Source organism: Tachysurus vachellii, chromosome 1 (assembly GCF_030014155.1).
Source record: "Tachysurus vachellii isolate PV-2020 chromosome 1, HZAU_Pvac_v1, whole genome shotgun sequence".
Lineage (NCBI taxonomy): Eukaryota > Metazoa > Chordata > Actinopteri > Siluriformes > Bagridae > Tachysurus > Tachysurus vachellii.
In genome coordinates this window covers 36,193,925-36,207,691 of record NC_083460.1, presented here as the reverse complement: position 1 = coordinate 36,207,691, position 13,767 = coordinate 36,193,925, and the positions used below count along the sequence as shown (strand labels likewise).

Below are 13,767 nucleotides of genomic sequence, written 5' to 3'. Positions count from 1 at the left end.
TAATCACATAGCTCAGGCAGACTTTGCTGACACTCTGTTATCAATATGAAATGTACAATATGAAACACCTTTAGTTCAATCAACCAAAAGATTTATTTAGGATGAACAGCAGCAAGAGAAACTATGTATGTTTATGTTAATGGTTCATTTCCAAGAGTTTATCAGTACAGTTGTTCTTACAGTTGTTCTTGTATCTTATTGCATAATTGTCCATTTTGAACCTTTAAACACTTCCAAAAAACTAGGATAAATGAAGAAATAAATTCCACTGTGCTGTAATGTAATGTAATGTTTGGCAATATTAAAGACGCATTCTTCTTCTTCTTCTTCTTCTTCTTCTTCTTCTTCTTTTTCTTCTTCTTCTTCTTCTTCTTCTTCTTTTTCTTCTATAACTAATCACAATAGAGGGATATAGAAGTAATGCATAATCATAATTTATTCTCCACTTGTATAATCCCCAGTCTTATATTTCTTTATTATTATTTCTTTATTTATTATTTATATGCTTTATTTCACCACATATTTTGCCTACAATATATGTGTATTGTTACACTTTTACCTGGTTTGTAAAACCTAATAAAACAAGTATTTACACAGATATAACCTATGTTAAATCCATTTCAGCTTCACTGCTCAATTTGGAGTATAACTCATATATATTTGTATGTTATATCATTTTCTGCTTTCAGTGAAGTCATCAAAACCTATTGTGCAAACAACTGTATTCCCAGAAGTGGTGCTAGTGACACAATAGTCTACACAATATTTATCTTGGTACACAATAGTGGTGTTTAACATGTTCCCAGTTTTGTCCTTGGGTTCCGAGACCAGCAGCTGCTACAAGCAAAGACTTATTTAAACGTCTACATTCCCCCTTTGCACTGCTTTAACTAACTATATTAGACTTATTATTTGTTAAAATCTGTACACTATTTATTGAAGACATAGAGTTCAGTCTTCAAGCTTCAGTTAATGTTCACTTAAAATATTAGAACAGGGAAAATATGATCTCAGTGATTTTGCCTGTGGCATGGTCATTGGTACAGTCTTTGCTATTTACCTAGAACAGTGCAAAAAATCTAAATGACTGACAGAAGTCTTTCCATTAAGAGAAGTCAGAGGAAACCTCTGTTACTGCGCTTTGCAATTGTTGTGAGTAGAAAAGCATCTCAGGATGCATGACATGTCAAAACTTGAGGCAGATTGGGTGCAACAACAAAAGGCCACATCAGGCCAAGGTTAGTGGGAATCTGAGGCTACACAGGCACAGGCTCACAGAAACTAGACCCTTTTCCAGGTGATGTTTTTTCCAATCACCAGTTGTCCAGTTAAGGTGAGACAGACAGGACTGGAGCCAAGTACCTATCACACACACCCAGGCTATGCTTCACGGACTCGATATTCAGAACTACTGATCCAGACAATGCCCTTTATGTGTTTCCCAGTTCCCAACAGCCAAGCCATCAAAAAGACTAAATACATCAGGGTTTGTCAATTCCCAAGTCTTGGAGAAGTGCAGAATTGTTTGGTGATAACACAAAACACACATAATGAACACACATATGACACACATAATGAACCTTGTGTGAATTGAATTAGAGGTCTTTGTTCAAGTTGAATTGAATAATAGAATATATGCGTGTGTGTGATTGCGTGAGTGAATGAGAGTGTGTGTGCCCTGCGATGGGTTGGCACTCCGTCCAGGGTGTATCCTGCCTTGATGCCCAATGACGCCTGAGATAGGCACAGGCTCCCCGTGACCCGAGGTAGTTCGGATAAGCGGTAGAAGATGAATGAATGAATGAATGAATATATGCGTTTGAGGCTGGGAAAGGAATGGGAAACGAGAATAATGTAGAAAAGTAAAAATGTGGATTGTATGTTTATATAGGTGGATACCAGTCATAGTGACTGGTTATTTTAGATTGTGCTGGTGTGTGTAGCGGTGATCTTCAGGACGGAGGCTGACTGCACACAAAAGGTTGTCCTCATTCTCAGTCTCTGTTCAGCAAACACACTTTTTAAGAGTTTGTGGAAGTGCAACATGTCAGCCCCTATGTGCGGATGCATATCCGTTGCAGGGCATGTTCAAGAGGCTTTTTGTGATATAGAATGAATACTGGATTTACTCAAAGCACTGACATCTTCCAGCCTAATTATATCTGAGCAGAGCTCTGTTTGCTCTCTGTGTATGAGCTCGGTGCTCAGCCCAGCTAGAGCAGCCAGCTCCAGGAAAGGAAGCCAAAGTGATGATTCACTGCGGCTGTAAGCAAGCAGTCTTACCCAGTGTCAGACCTGCCCTTCGTTTCCTTTTTTCCTCTCCTAGCCACCAGCTGCACAGCAATGATAAAATTTTACTTCACAGACCCATTTCTCTTTTTTCTCCCCCACCTTCCTGGTACCTTCTTTCTGAGTACACTGATGCTGATGTGGTTTTTGCAGAGACACGAAGGGTGGGTAGGGTGATAAGGTACCTAGAAAGGAGAAAGCGCAGGTTTCAACAAATGGCACTGTTTCTTGTGGTTGACAGAGCAAGATGGCTGTGAAAAGTGATTAAAGCCAATGACATGGCAGTTACAGCTTATTTTTATAAATAATAAGACAAGGCAACAAGGAAAGGGGTGCCGAGGCCAACATATTTTAAGGAAATAGCACCTTAATAGAAGCTGCTTGAATGAAGAGTTATCAGTGTTTTAGACTGATGAGGCAGACGGGGTGTAACCTCAGGAATAAAAGAGGGATTAGCCGTACACTTTAGTGCCTACTTCACTTCCCATCATGCACACAAATAAATAGTGGCCTTCGGAAAAACGCTACACAAGGCCAGCATTTCTAATCGCCACGCTGACACTGGAACTAATCCTGCTGCCGCTTGTCATTCAGCATACTTGAGGGATATGAAAACATCTCCCTCATGAAGAGACAGGCACTTCCCATGTTTCTCATTATCAGACTTTTTTTTATAGTGAGGAGGCTTAATCGGTTCTGCACATTTGCCAGCAATCTGTGTGTAGAACTGTTCGGAAATTAACTGGATTTATCACAGGTGCAAAAACACAAACTGGCCTAATAGAGTACCAAGAGGAATGCCTGTGGCCTTGTGTGGTATACTACAGAACTGTGATTCTGTGCCTATAAGGAATGGCATGCTTCAGCGATGTCATTGTTTGCACCCACCGATGTTTCCGAGTACCCCCTCTTTCTAAAAATTGTGCTGTTGGTTCATGGTTTGTTCAGTGTGCAGCCTGACATGTGGGTCATCCCCAAGGTGTCCTGTTGCAAATGACGCTGACAGTGAAGTTCTAAAACAGGCAGCCTGTTTCTCCAGGCGGCGAATCGTGCCTTCTCTCCATGTCAGCCGGTCAGAAAAAAATCTATACAAAATTCTGTTCTATAAATAGACAAGACTTCTGGCTGTCTCGGGTACTACCAGCACACCTTCTTCACTACAGAAGAAATTTCATACTCTAGCAACACACTCAGAGAATCAAGGCACTCACCAGTGAGGTGATACATCAGTCGGTGCAAAATGTGTTTTTCTCGGATGTAACATGAGCTGTAACTTCTGTCTTGGTAAACAACCTATATCTTTGATGTTAAAGGAAAATGTATGAATGTTGCAGTATGGTTCTATTATGTAATCCTATGAGGTTTTCTTTCACAGTAAAATGCAACATCATAAGAAAAATAAGGCTCAAGATAATTAGATAGGTAAGATAATAAAATCAAAAATGCATGTATAACGTGTCTTACCTCAAACTGTAAGACTTTAAGCTTTTTAAGTGTTATGATATACACAGTAGATTTCTTTTATACCTTATAAACCGAACTAAACAGAGAAGGAACTCTGTATAAAACATTGTATTTGTATATTTTTTGTATTTTTAGTTTTATTATTTGTATTATTTTCCTATAATCAGAAAAATAAATTGAGCTTATAGGTAACCTGCATTAAACAAATTATTTTCAAAAAAAATTTTCTGTCATTTCTGATTTATCTTGAGAATTAAAATCTTTTATTAAAAAAATTCAATACAAAAATGAAATGCAAAATGAATACAAAAAATACTCAAGTGCAATATCTCTGATTTATATATATTTTAATGATCCTATTTACCTTTAACTAAATTCCATCTTGATAAAAGACAAATGGCTTTGTATTTATACTGAAATGCATAAAATGAGCTGTGTGTCAAACAGAATAAATTGTGCTTTACAGTAAAAATGCAAAAAAGGAAGGAAAAAGAGGCTTGTGGCCCGCTTGCACAACATTTTTTCAGATGCACCCAGATGACAGTTTTTCCTGCAATACCTGTATTACAAGCATTCATACATCTTTTTGCAGTTTGATGCTGAAATGATGCAATGAGGTATTAATCAGTTTCCCAGTGTGTTAGAAAGGATTTCAAACATGCTATATTAAGAAACGTTTTAATAGCGTAGCCGAACGTGTTCAAACGTTTTCTATCCCAAATGAGAACATAAAGAAGACGTGAATTTTGTTTATTAAATAAATAAATCAATAAATACATTGAATTGTGTTGTCACACACATTCCTTCATCCTTGGAAGTAGCAATATGGTAGGTAGGGATGCTGTCTAGGACATGGGCTGGGGCACTTAGATGGCTATCAGGAGTCTGCTTAAAGATGTTATGCAGAAATGACCCTTGTGTGTGTTGAAACGTGGAACAAGCCACATAGGAGATACTTTTGGCAGAGCTGAATTAATAATTCTGAATCTTACGATCTCTGATTCATGGAAGAGAACAGAAATGTGACCCAAGCACAAAGTGTAGATTTAACAAGGTTGACTGATGACATGTGCAGCAGAAAATCAGCCCATATCATGGCCTCAAAGCTAGAAATGAGGTGTCAGTTTGGCCCCTTACAGAAGGATCAGCTTGTGAGATCGCGCAAAAATGTAGCAGTAAATTTCGGACATAGTGTGTCACATGTGATGGAAGATCATCATTTCTCACTAGAGCATCATTGGCGTGTCTACATTCAGCACTTGGGAAGCACACATCTGGGTATCTGGTGAGGTGTGGTGGAGTGAAACTTTTTTTAGTGAAGCTAACAGAACTACATTTTCTTATTGAAGCTTTTCTGTGACCCATGTGAGTTTTCTGCAGGTTCTCCAGTTTCCTTTCACCGCTCAAAAACGTGCACTTACTGTAGGTGGATTGGCTATGATCGATTGGCTGTAGGTGGGAATGAGTGTGAAAAAATGCATCCAGGATTTCTCCAGATAAACATGATCAAGATCCTGATGATTGAATGACTTCCTAATCACCAGCTTTGTAGTTGCTGGTGTACTAAAAAGTTTATTGTCCTTTAAGAATAAAGTGAGAGGAAAGTAATGGCATGAGAATCCTTATAGTTTGTTGTAGCCATGGATTTAAAGTAGTGAATTTAAATCCCAGACCTGGGCCCCTAAACATGAGCCTTAACTCTAAGCTACTCTGCATTCAAATTCATATAATTTTGCTACTGGAGGAAAAAAAAAGTAAATGAGATAAAGGACATTTTGAAGCGCTCAAATGCAATAAAAACCACTCTTCCTAATATCTCAGGAACCTGCAGAAGCTCAAAGGTACATTTTAAGAACTGAGAAACAGCATACAAAAGACCAGGCTTTCAGATGGGCCTGGTGTATATCATGTACAAGATATGATCATGAATGCTGACAATATTTCATACAAATCCCACTGAACATTTAATCTGAACCACATGAAAGAAGATGCACTGTAGTTTGTAGAGCTGCCATTTAAAACTCACTATTGCTTAATTCCCGTTAATCACAAGGCGAAGCTTTTATGATGTCTGTAATTTTTATTGACTTTTATTAAAATTTGTTCAAAATCTAATATCGTATGATCAGCTACATATTTACGAAACAGTACCATGTGGTAACAGGGTAAATTTAAAGTGATGCAATCTGAACTTTAAGTGCTACAGAGGTGAAAACACATGGTGCTGAGAGTACAGAGTAAAATAAAAATGTAGTCTGTATAGTTTTTGATCTTAGACACTAAGATTTGTGCTTGGCACTGCAAATAAATGATAGAGCACACAGGTTATTAAAGGGGTCCTGTAAGGTTGACTAATGGACTTCAGGGAAAGGTTTCCAGTTAATTCAATTACCTAACCATTAATTATGCATACTATCCTCTTGCTATAATTACACACAGGGAACAAATAAATGGAAATTCTTCCTTATCTGAAACTCATTTGGTCTGTGATGTCCTCTCAAGTCAAAAAAAATGTTTTCCCGCTTTGGTCAGCAAAAAATAAATAAATAAAAAGAGTTACTTTATTAGAATCAGCAGGTTTTTAAATCAAGCCCGCAGGAAGCCGAAGCAGTTTCATTCATTACGACATACTGGAACTCCTTATGATATAAAACATGACTAGATTTCTTCTTTTATTTTCAAAAGGTAATTTCACATATAGAGCAAGTATGTTTCCAAGTAAGAAATGAATCTGCTTCTTTTTTTGTACATTCAATGCTTTAGCAAAGACAAGAGAGCAGACAAGACATTGCACAAAGAAAGACTACATATGACTTTTGCACCTTTACTTCCTTCTACAGATGAAGATATTCAAAAGGTCTTCGCAACTCTAGAATCCTGAAGGGTAGGCGTGGTGAGTCACTACAGTGATTCACCATGCAGCACATATACACATTTTATTTTTATATATATACACACACATACACACACACACATACATACATATATACACACACACACTAATATATATATATATATATATATATATATATATATATATATATATATATATATATATATATATATATATATATATATGCAAAAGTAGAGCACTAAGAAAAGAATGAATATACAGTGATTTTGGGCACAAATATTAGATCCTTATTAGATACAAATACAGAGTTGACAAAAAAAATATATCTCACTGTTGATATGTGTAGAGGACAGGGAGGTATTAAAAGGGGGGAAAAAAAAAAAAAAAAAACTTCATGTAGCATCTGCTGCCTGTAACTCCTGATGCTACTCCCAAGGGAGCGATCGAACTGTCTGCTGCTGCAGGGAGGCACGAGGCGATAGACAGCATGCTGGAAATGCACTTCTGTTCATTTTACTCTTATACTCTGCACAAGTGTGTGTGTGTGTGTGTGTGTGTGTGTGTGTGTGTGTACACAGGTATGCTGAGCTACTGTTCAAAATTCACCAAAATACCTAGAGTAACATCTGTCTAAAAGCAAAGATGCAAATAAAGTAAAGGGGTGTGTGTGTGTGTGTGGGTGTGTGTGTGAGAGAGATTCCTTAGACTTTTTTAATTCCGCTCTTGTTGTTAAACATGTTGACTCTGCTCTTGGTTCCTGTAGTGTTAGGAGGAAAACCAGGCTGCTGCATCACCTTGTCCAGTGTGGTCTTCTTAATAGCAGCAGGAGAGATTTTCTCTTGATCTGCAAGAAACTGCAGTTCTCTGGAAAGGAAAAAAAAAGTAAAAATTAGTAGACAATTAAAATGTTATCTCTGAAACATCTATCCATCGGTCTAAAACCAAGACAGAGTCTTGCAGAAGACAAAAGACAAGGTGGAGGTACTTGGTCCTGACACACGAAGCCTCCACAGCATTAATGAGAAGGCTCCGGAAGCCACCGCTCTCCAGGAAGTGCAGGGCGTGGATGGTGGCGCCCCCTGGTGAGCACACATTGTCCTTCAACTGGCCTGGGTGCTGCTCTGAATCCAGAAGCATCTTTGCAGCACCCTGAAATTGGAAATAATACAAGCCGTGTTAGTCAGATGCAGGATACAGTTCTTTTATTAATTACACCAGCAAACTATCGATGCTATTTATCACAATCATGCAAAAACACATGTACAGACTGGACAATTAACAAGGACTGTTCTTCCAGTATTCTCAGTTTGGACATATTTGTCCCACTGTAGCCTCAGATTCCTGTTCTTGCTTAAAAGGCTCAGCATGTTACGAGTTGCGTTTTTGTTTATCATGGTTGTAACCAGTGCTTATTTGAGTTTCTGTATCCATCCGGTCAGCTCAAACTTGTCTGCCTGTTCTCCGCTGACCTCCTCTCATCAACAAGGCCACAGAACTGCTGCTTAGTGGCGGTTTTCTTTTTTGCACCATTCACTGTTCAAAACTGCATTTAAAATTCCCAGGCATTCAGCAGTTTCTGAAACTTTCAAACCAGCTCACTAATGATGCAATGGTCAAAGTCACAGAGATCACTTTTTTTTCCTATTTTGGTGTTAGATGTAAACATTATTTTCATGTATAATCAGGTGTACAGGTTCTATAAAAATGTTTGGCAAGTGAATAAAAAAAAAATCTGTAAATCTGTGGATATTAAACGTCAGGGAGTTCTCATAACTAGTGCCGAGAATCGTTAAAAGTGATGATTCAAGCTAATGAGCTCAGCTGCAGCCTGCTGTACGGTTAAGCGGAGAGTCACTGCGGATTGTGCAAGTACTCATATTTCCCCATTAATAAATCTAAATTCCAGCGATACTTTTGTCTCTGTAGCATTTTATCATAAGAAGATGGCTAATTGACTTATAGCAGGAATAGAGATAAGACTAGAGGATGGAAAATTCATTGAGATGTAAAGACAGCAAACCAGTTTTACCCCCTGATCGACACTGCAATGTGTACAATTAAAAAAATAAAACAAATAACTTTTTTTTTTTTTTATTTCTAGTTTTTAAAATAGGTCATATCACATCTTTGGATTGAATGCAATTATACATCCAAGGTGTTCCTCCAAACGTCCTCAGTCTGATATACACATATTAACACCACAAACACCACCATGTCAGCGTCACTACTGTACTCAAAATGAACAAGCATCTAAACAATACTGAATCAGTGGTGCACCCTGTGGGCAAGTGGTGGTTCTGTGGTTAAGGTTTTGAGCTACTGAAGGGACGGATGTGAACTCAAATCAAGATAGTGCCCTTGGGTTGCAAGACCTTTAACCTTACCTAAATGAGTCAACAAAGTCAGTTTCAGTCATATAAATGCACAAAATATGGACCCATGGAAGGTATACCAGATAAAATTGAAGAAGGTAACAGCACCTAATAAAATAACTCAATATGTAATCAGAGGAACGAAACCAAAGGAGGACGTTAATATGGCTCTTTGTTGTCTGACATGAGAATAGGTGTATGAAAGCAGAACATACAAGCAGTGCTTGAGCTCCCAGTCGTAAAGCCAGCCTCCTGGGTAGACCCATCTTCACACCACCATCAGCCAGAGCATCGAGAGCCGTGAAAGCCTGGACATAAGCATAAGCAGTGAACACCTCGACTGCTGATTCATCATTTCAAAATTGTGCTACATTAAAATCTCCTCATCACAAGTTAACTGGACTAAATAATTCAGCAAATAGTGCACCTTCTGTATATAAAGAATATGCTTAATCAGCATGCAAACAGCAAGCCTCATCATTTCTAAGAACCCAAAAACCACTCACGTAAGCTGGTCCACTGCCACTGAGTCCTGTAACGGCGTCGATCAGATCCTCCTCCACCTCCGTGCAGAATCCCACACTGGCCATCAGCTGCTCAAGAAGCTTCCCGTCCTCCACCTCAGCATGCGTGCCAGTGGCATATACCGTGGCCCCCTCGCGCACCACCACTGGGGTGTTAGTCATGCAGCGGATCACCTTAGGGTCAGCGCGGTACTGGAGCAGTTTCTGGAGAGAGAGAGAGAGAGAGAGAGAGAGAGAGAGAGAGAGAGAAAGAGAGAGAGAGGTTAGGAGTTAATTATTCTACATTACTGTTGACATTACAGGACAAATAAAAAGCTAATTTCAAACAAATAATGTTAGAAAAGAAGATTTTCATTATGCTTTCATTATTATCACACACCTTCTCAATGGAGCTAATAGTGACCCCAGCAGCACAAGACACAATGAGATGTCGGTCTTCGATATCGGGTCCGATTTCGTCCAGGACGAAAGGAATAATATGAGGTTTGACTGCCAAAAATAGGACGTCACTCTTATGCGCGGTTTCCTTGTTGCTGGTTGTGAAATTCACGCCCATTTTCTAAAGTATTTTAAAGAAACAAAAAGAATTAAAAAGTTATACATCTCAGATAGACACACTGTCACAAACTGTCACAGTATCACCTAGTCACCATAAGTGGACACACACACACTGAAGTCAGAACACACTGACCCTGAGCCCGGCCACTGTAGGCAGATCTGTATCTGGAGAACTGGCCGTGATCCGGTGAGTTGCAATTACACCTGAGAGATAGCCAAGAGCAACAACAGTAACAAAAAGAGGAACAGATTGTGTGTGAGAGAAATAGAGGAGAGCAGGGCAGAGCAGGCATTCAGAACACTGATTACAGCAACCACAGAAGAGCTTGCTTAAATCAAATCTGTGGAATTGAAGTAAAACCGGCATGTAATTTCACCCCCTCCTGACATTTAAGGTCAGGAATAAACAAGCAAATGAACTTCTCTGGGCAGTGAATTAAATGGAGGTCACAGTCACCGTGATCAGTGAGCTCTTACCCGCTGCAGTGAAGCCCTTCACCAAGGCTTGGGCCAGCTGACCCGCTCCAATGAAGCCTACACTCATCCTGTTTACTCTGGCAGACCTACAAATTACAAAATACCCACTCAGTTATACAGTCGCTTAATAAAATTATTTATAGCTTTCATCTCATCAGTCATACATGAAGTGCTCAAAGTCATTTATGTAAGATTCAAAGAAATTGTTAATTATTGAAATACTGGCTATTGCTGCAGAAGCCAAAATATAGATCAATGAGCAGATTGTGTGTGTGTGTGTGTGTGTGTGTGCGTGTGTGTTTTCATGTTTTCTGGGATTAAACTGAGCAACAGCAAGATATATTCCAACAAGTCAGTCTCACCTGTATACTATAGACATGTACCATGATACTCATTCTGAATGTCCTTTCATAACACTCAGTACTCTGACATTACAATATACAAGTGCAGAAGAGTCGTGATTTATAATCACACTATCTGGTGTCAGCTGTTTTATTTTTCTGGCCAGCGTGTCCTGTGGTTAGCTAATGGCAGATTTCTACAAAGCTGCTTTGTGGCAACATCTCTGTTAAAACTGTTATCCAAATAAAACTGGACGAAAATGAATGTTGACTGTAGGGTGTTTGAACAGTTTGAGTCATTCTAGCTGGCCATCTTATACCAAGTGACTCATTTGGTAGTTAACAGAATATTGGATCAGGATCAACTTATACTCAAAGTTTTAATATCAGTATCAGAAAAGTTATAATATATTATGAGTCATTTCATGTTGGTATGTAGCCATATAATTCTACAAGGCTATTTTCAAGCAGAGTGTTAGAATAAAGGTAATGAGAAAGGACTTTTAATTTGTTATTTTAATGATATTTCCTCAGTTTTGGATTTATAAATAGGTTTTAAATTTTTATTTCATTCACATTTATACTTTATAAAATTATATTTAATTCACATTCATCATTTAAAAATAAATAAATAAAAATAATAAAATAAAAATTATAAAATAAAGTACAATAAATAATTATTTAAATAAAAAAGTATATGTATATAAAATGTATATAGTATTTTTATGTATATAGTTAAAAAAAAATGTTTTAATTTCTAAATAAAATGGTTTAATGGTTTCATTTACTTTATATAATGTAATAGGATGGTCCAGAACTTAAATTTCAGTGTTTGTAGTATTTAAGTGCAGGATTTATAAACAGTTTCTTAACAAGACACTTTACAGATTGCAGTGAAACATACAGGAGTTTGTTATATGAGGAAAACACCGAAACACCTAAGCAGCAGTGATATAAGACATGTATTATACTATACATTTATACATACTTTCTTATCACACGTGTAAACTATAAACATGATCTCCTGTCTGTTGTTTGTTAGCATCATTAGCATTCTGAATGAAATCACAACGATAGTAACCGTTTCATCGTATGTATTAACTGCCTATCGGTATTAATACCTTACCTTTACACCTTTCAGGCTGTAACAACTGTTTTCTTATATTTTTAAAGCTCAGAATTTAAGTTTGCTGAATAAATCACCTCTTTCGTTGTCAACGTGGCTTCCTCCTGTACACAGTGCGCCAAAAAAAAAAAAAGAAAACAGTGAGAATGAAACAACGAATCAGAGGAGAGATTCTGACATCTTTTAACCAATCAGCGCGTAGGCTTTCGATGTGGGTGGGGCTTCGGCGGCTGAGACATAGTTGCATCATTTCCTCCACAAAAGTACATCTTGATAATAATATAGGTGAAGTTCACAGCCATGTGACGTGAACAACACAAAAGCTGTACAAGATGGACAAAATGTTATAGTCTGATTGTACTGACTACGGTTTTTAGTAATAATAATAATAATAATAATAATAGTAATAATAATAATAATAATAACGTTTAAAAAATTACATATAATAATAGTAATAATAATCACAATAATAATAATAAAAATCAAATAATAATAACAATAATAATAAAATACAAATAATAATAATAATTATTACTATTATTATTTTATTATTATTATTATTTTGAATAAGCATAAGATCCTAAATAAATGTATGTGCCAACTTAAACAACACAATGGTTCATTGGTGGAAGTTTAATATATTCCTTATATTTCTTTATATAAATATTTTCCTTCACTATGGATTAAAATCTAAATAATTATATTTGTCAACATATCTAACAATCAAATATATATATTTGAAATATATATTTTTTTGCAATTTGTTCCTTTAACACAGACCAAACAAAAACAAAATGATACACTAAATTAAAGTTTTTATTGACATAGTTAGACAATGTATGCTTTTGCCCAAAGATATGAATCTACATTTTTTTAAAGGACTGGCTGCTTGAAAATAAATAAGATTAATAAACAAAGATTACATAATCAAGATAAAAAATGAAGTACTTATTTATAATTTCATTTAACATACATACAGACACACACAGACACACACACACACACACACATACAGGCAGGCACACACAGACACACACAGACACATACATGCACAATTACAGACATACATCAGACTGTATCATACTAACAAGTGAAAGTGTGTTGTGTTGAGGTTTTGTGATCATGTGCATTGGATTCGAGCAGCGCTGATTCAATTCTATTCAATTTCTCACATTTATAAAATGTGATTTATTCGGAGATCTGCAGGCCAATACATCAATAGCTCCCTAATATACTGTATAATGCTTTTGAAAGCTGATACTAAGATACCTATATACGGTAAGTATTTTTGCATGGTTTGAATGCTTTGCACAGTCATGCAGTCTGTCAATGACACCTCTTACTTCTGCATTATATTCCCAACAAAAACATATGGTACAAAAATGAAGTGTACATTTGTACCATAAATAAAAATGGATCTGTTCAATAGTGACATATTTACCTTTTTACTTTTTAATAATGAGAATTTTTTAAAAAAAGAACATTTTAACACCCCTTGACTAAATTTATCTCTAAAGATTTCCACTTTTTAACTAAGTAAAATCTTGACACATTAAACAGTACAAACATTCATTAAACTCTAATATCTCAGTACTCTGTTACACCCTTTCAATGACTAGAATGACAAAAAAAACCCCTCTCTACTCCACTTCACGATGTCTTGAAGGATACAAGCACAAGTGTGAACCCTCCATCTCTGCGTTTTCCACAGGGATCAGGAAACAGGCTACGCCCGAGAATCTGCTGTCAACTTAAATCGGAT

The 13,767-nt window shown here is 36.9% G+C and overlaps 1 protein-coding gene across 2 annotated transcripts; it reads right to left on the bottom strand.

The window, feature by feature from the left end:
* Window positions 1–6,822: 6,822 nt before the first annotated feature.
* On the bottom strand, window positions 6,823–12,153 carry pycr1b (pyrroline-5-carboxylate reductase 1b). Of its 2 annotated transcripts, none has more exons than XM_060885315.1 (8): window positions 12,083–12,153; window positions 10,539–10,624; window positions 10,195–10,265; window positions 9,883–10,062; window positions 9,486–9,707; window positions 9,195–9,287; window positions 7,593–7,756; window positions 6,823–7,471 (listed from the first exon to the last, which is right to left on the bottom strand). In XM_060885315.1, exons 2-8 carry the CDS (start codon window positions 10,603–10,605, stop codon window positions 7,309–7,311), a joined length of 960 nt encoding a protein of 319 aa, XP_060741298.1. In that variant the 5' UTR covers window positions 10,606–10,624; window positions 12,083–12,153; the 3' UTR covers window positions 6,823–7,308. The 2 variants fall into 2 exon arrangements, with proteins under 2 accessions (XP_060741298.1, XP_060741290.1); XM_060885307.1 differs by having other exon boundaries at window positions 6,824–7,471; window positions 12,006–12,128.
* Between the last annotated feature and the right edge of the window lie 1,614 nt (window positions 12,154–13,767).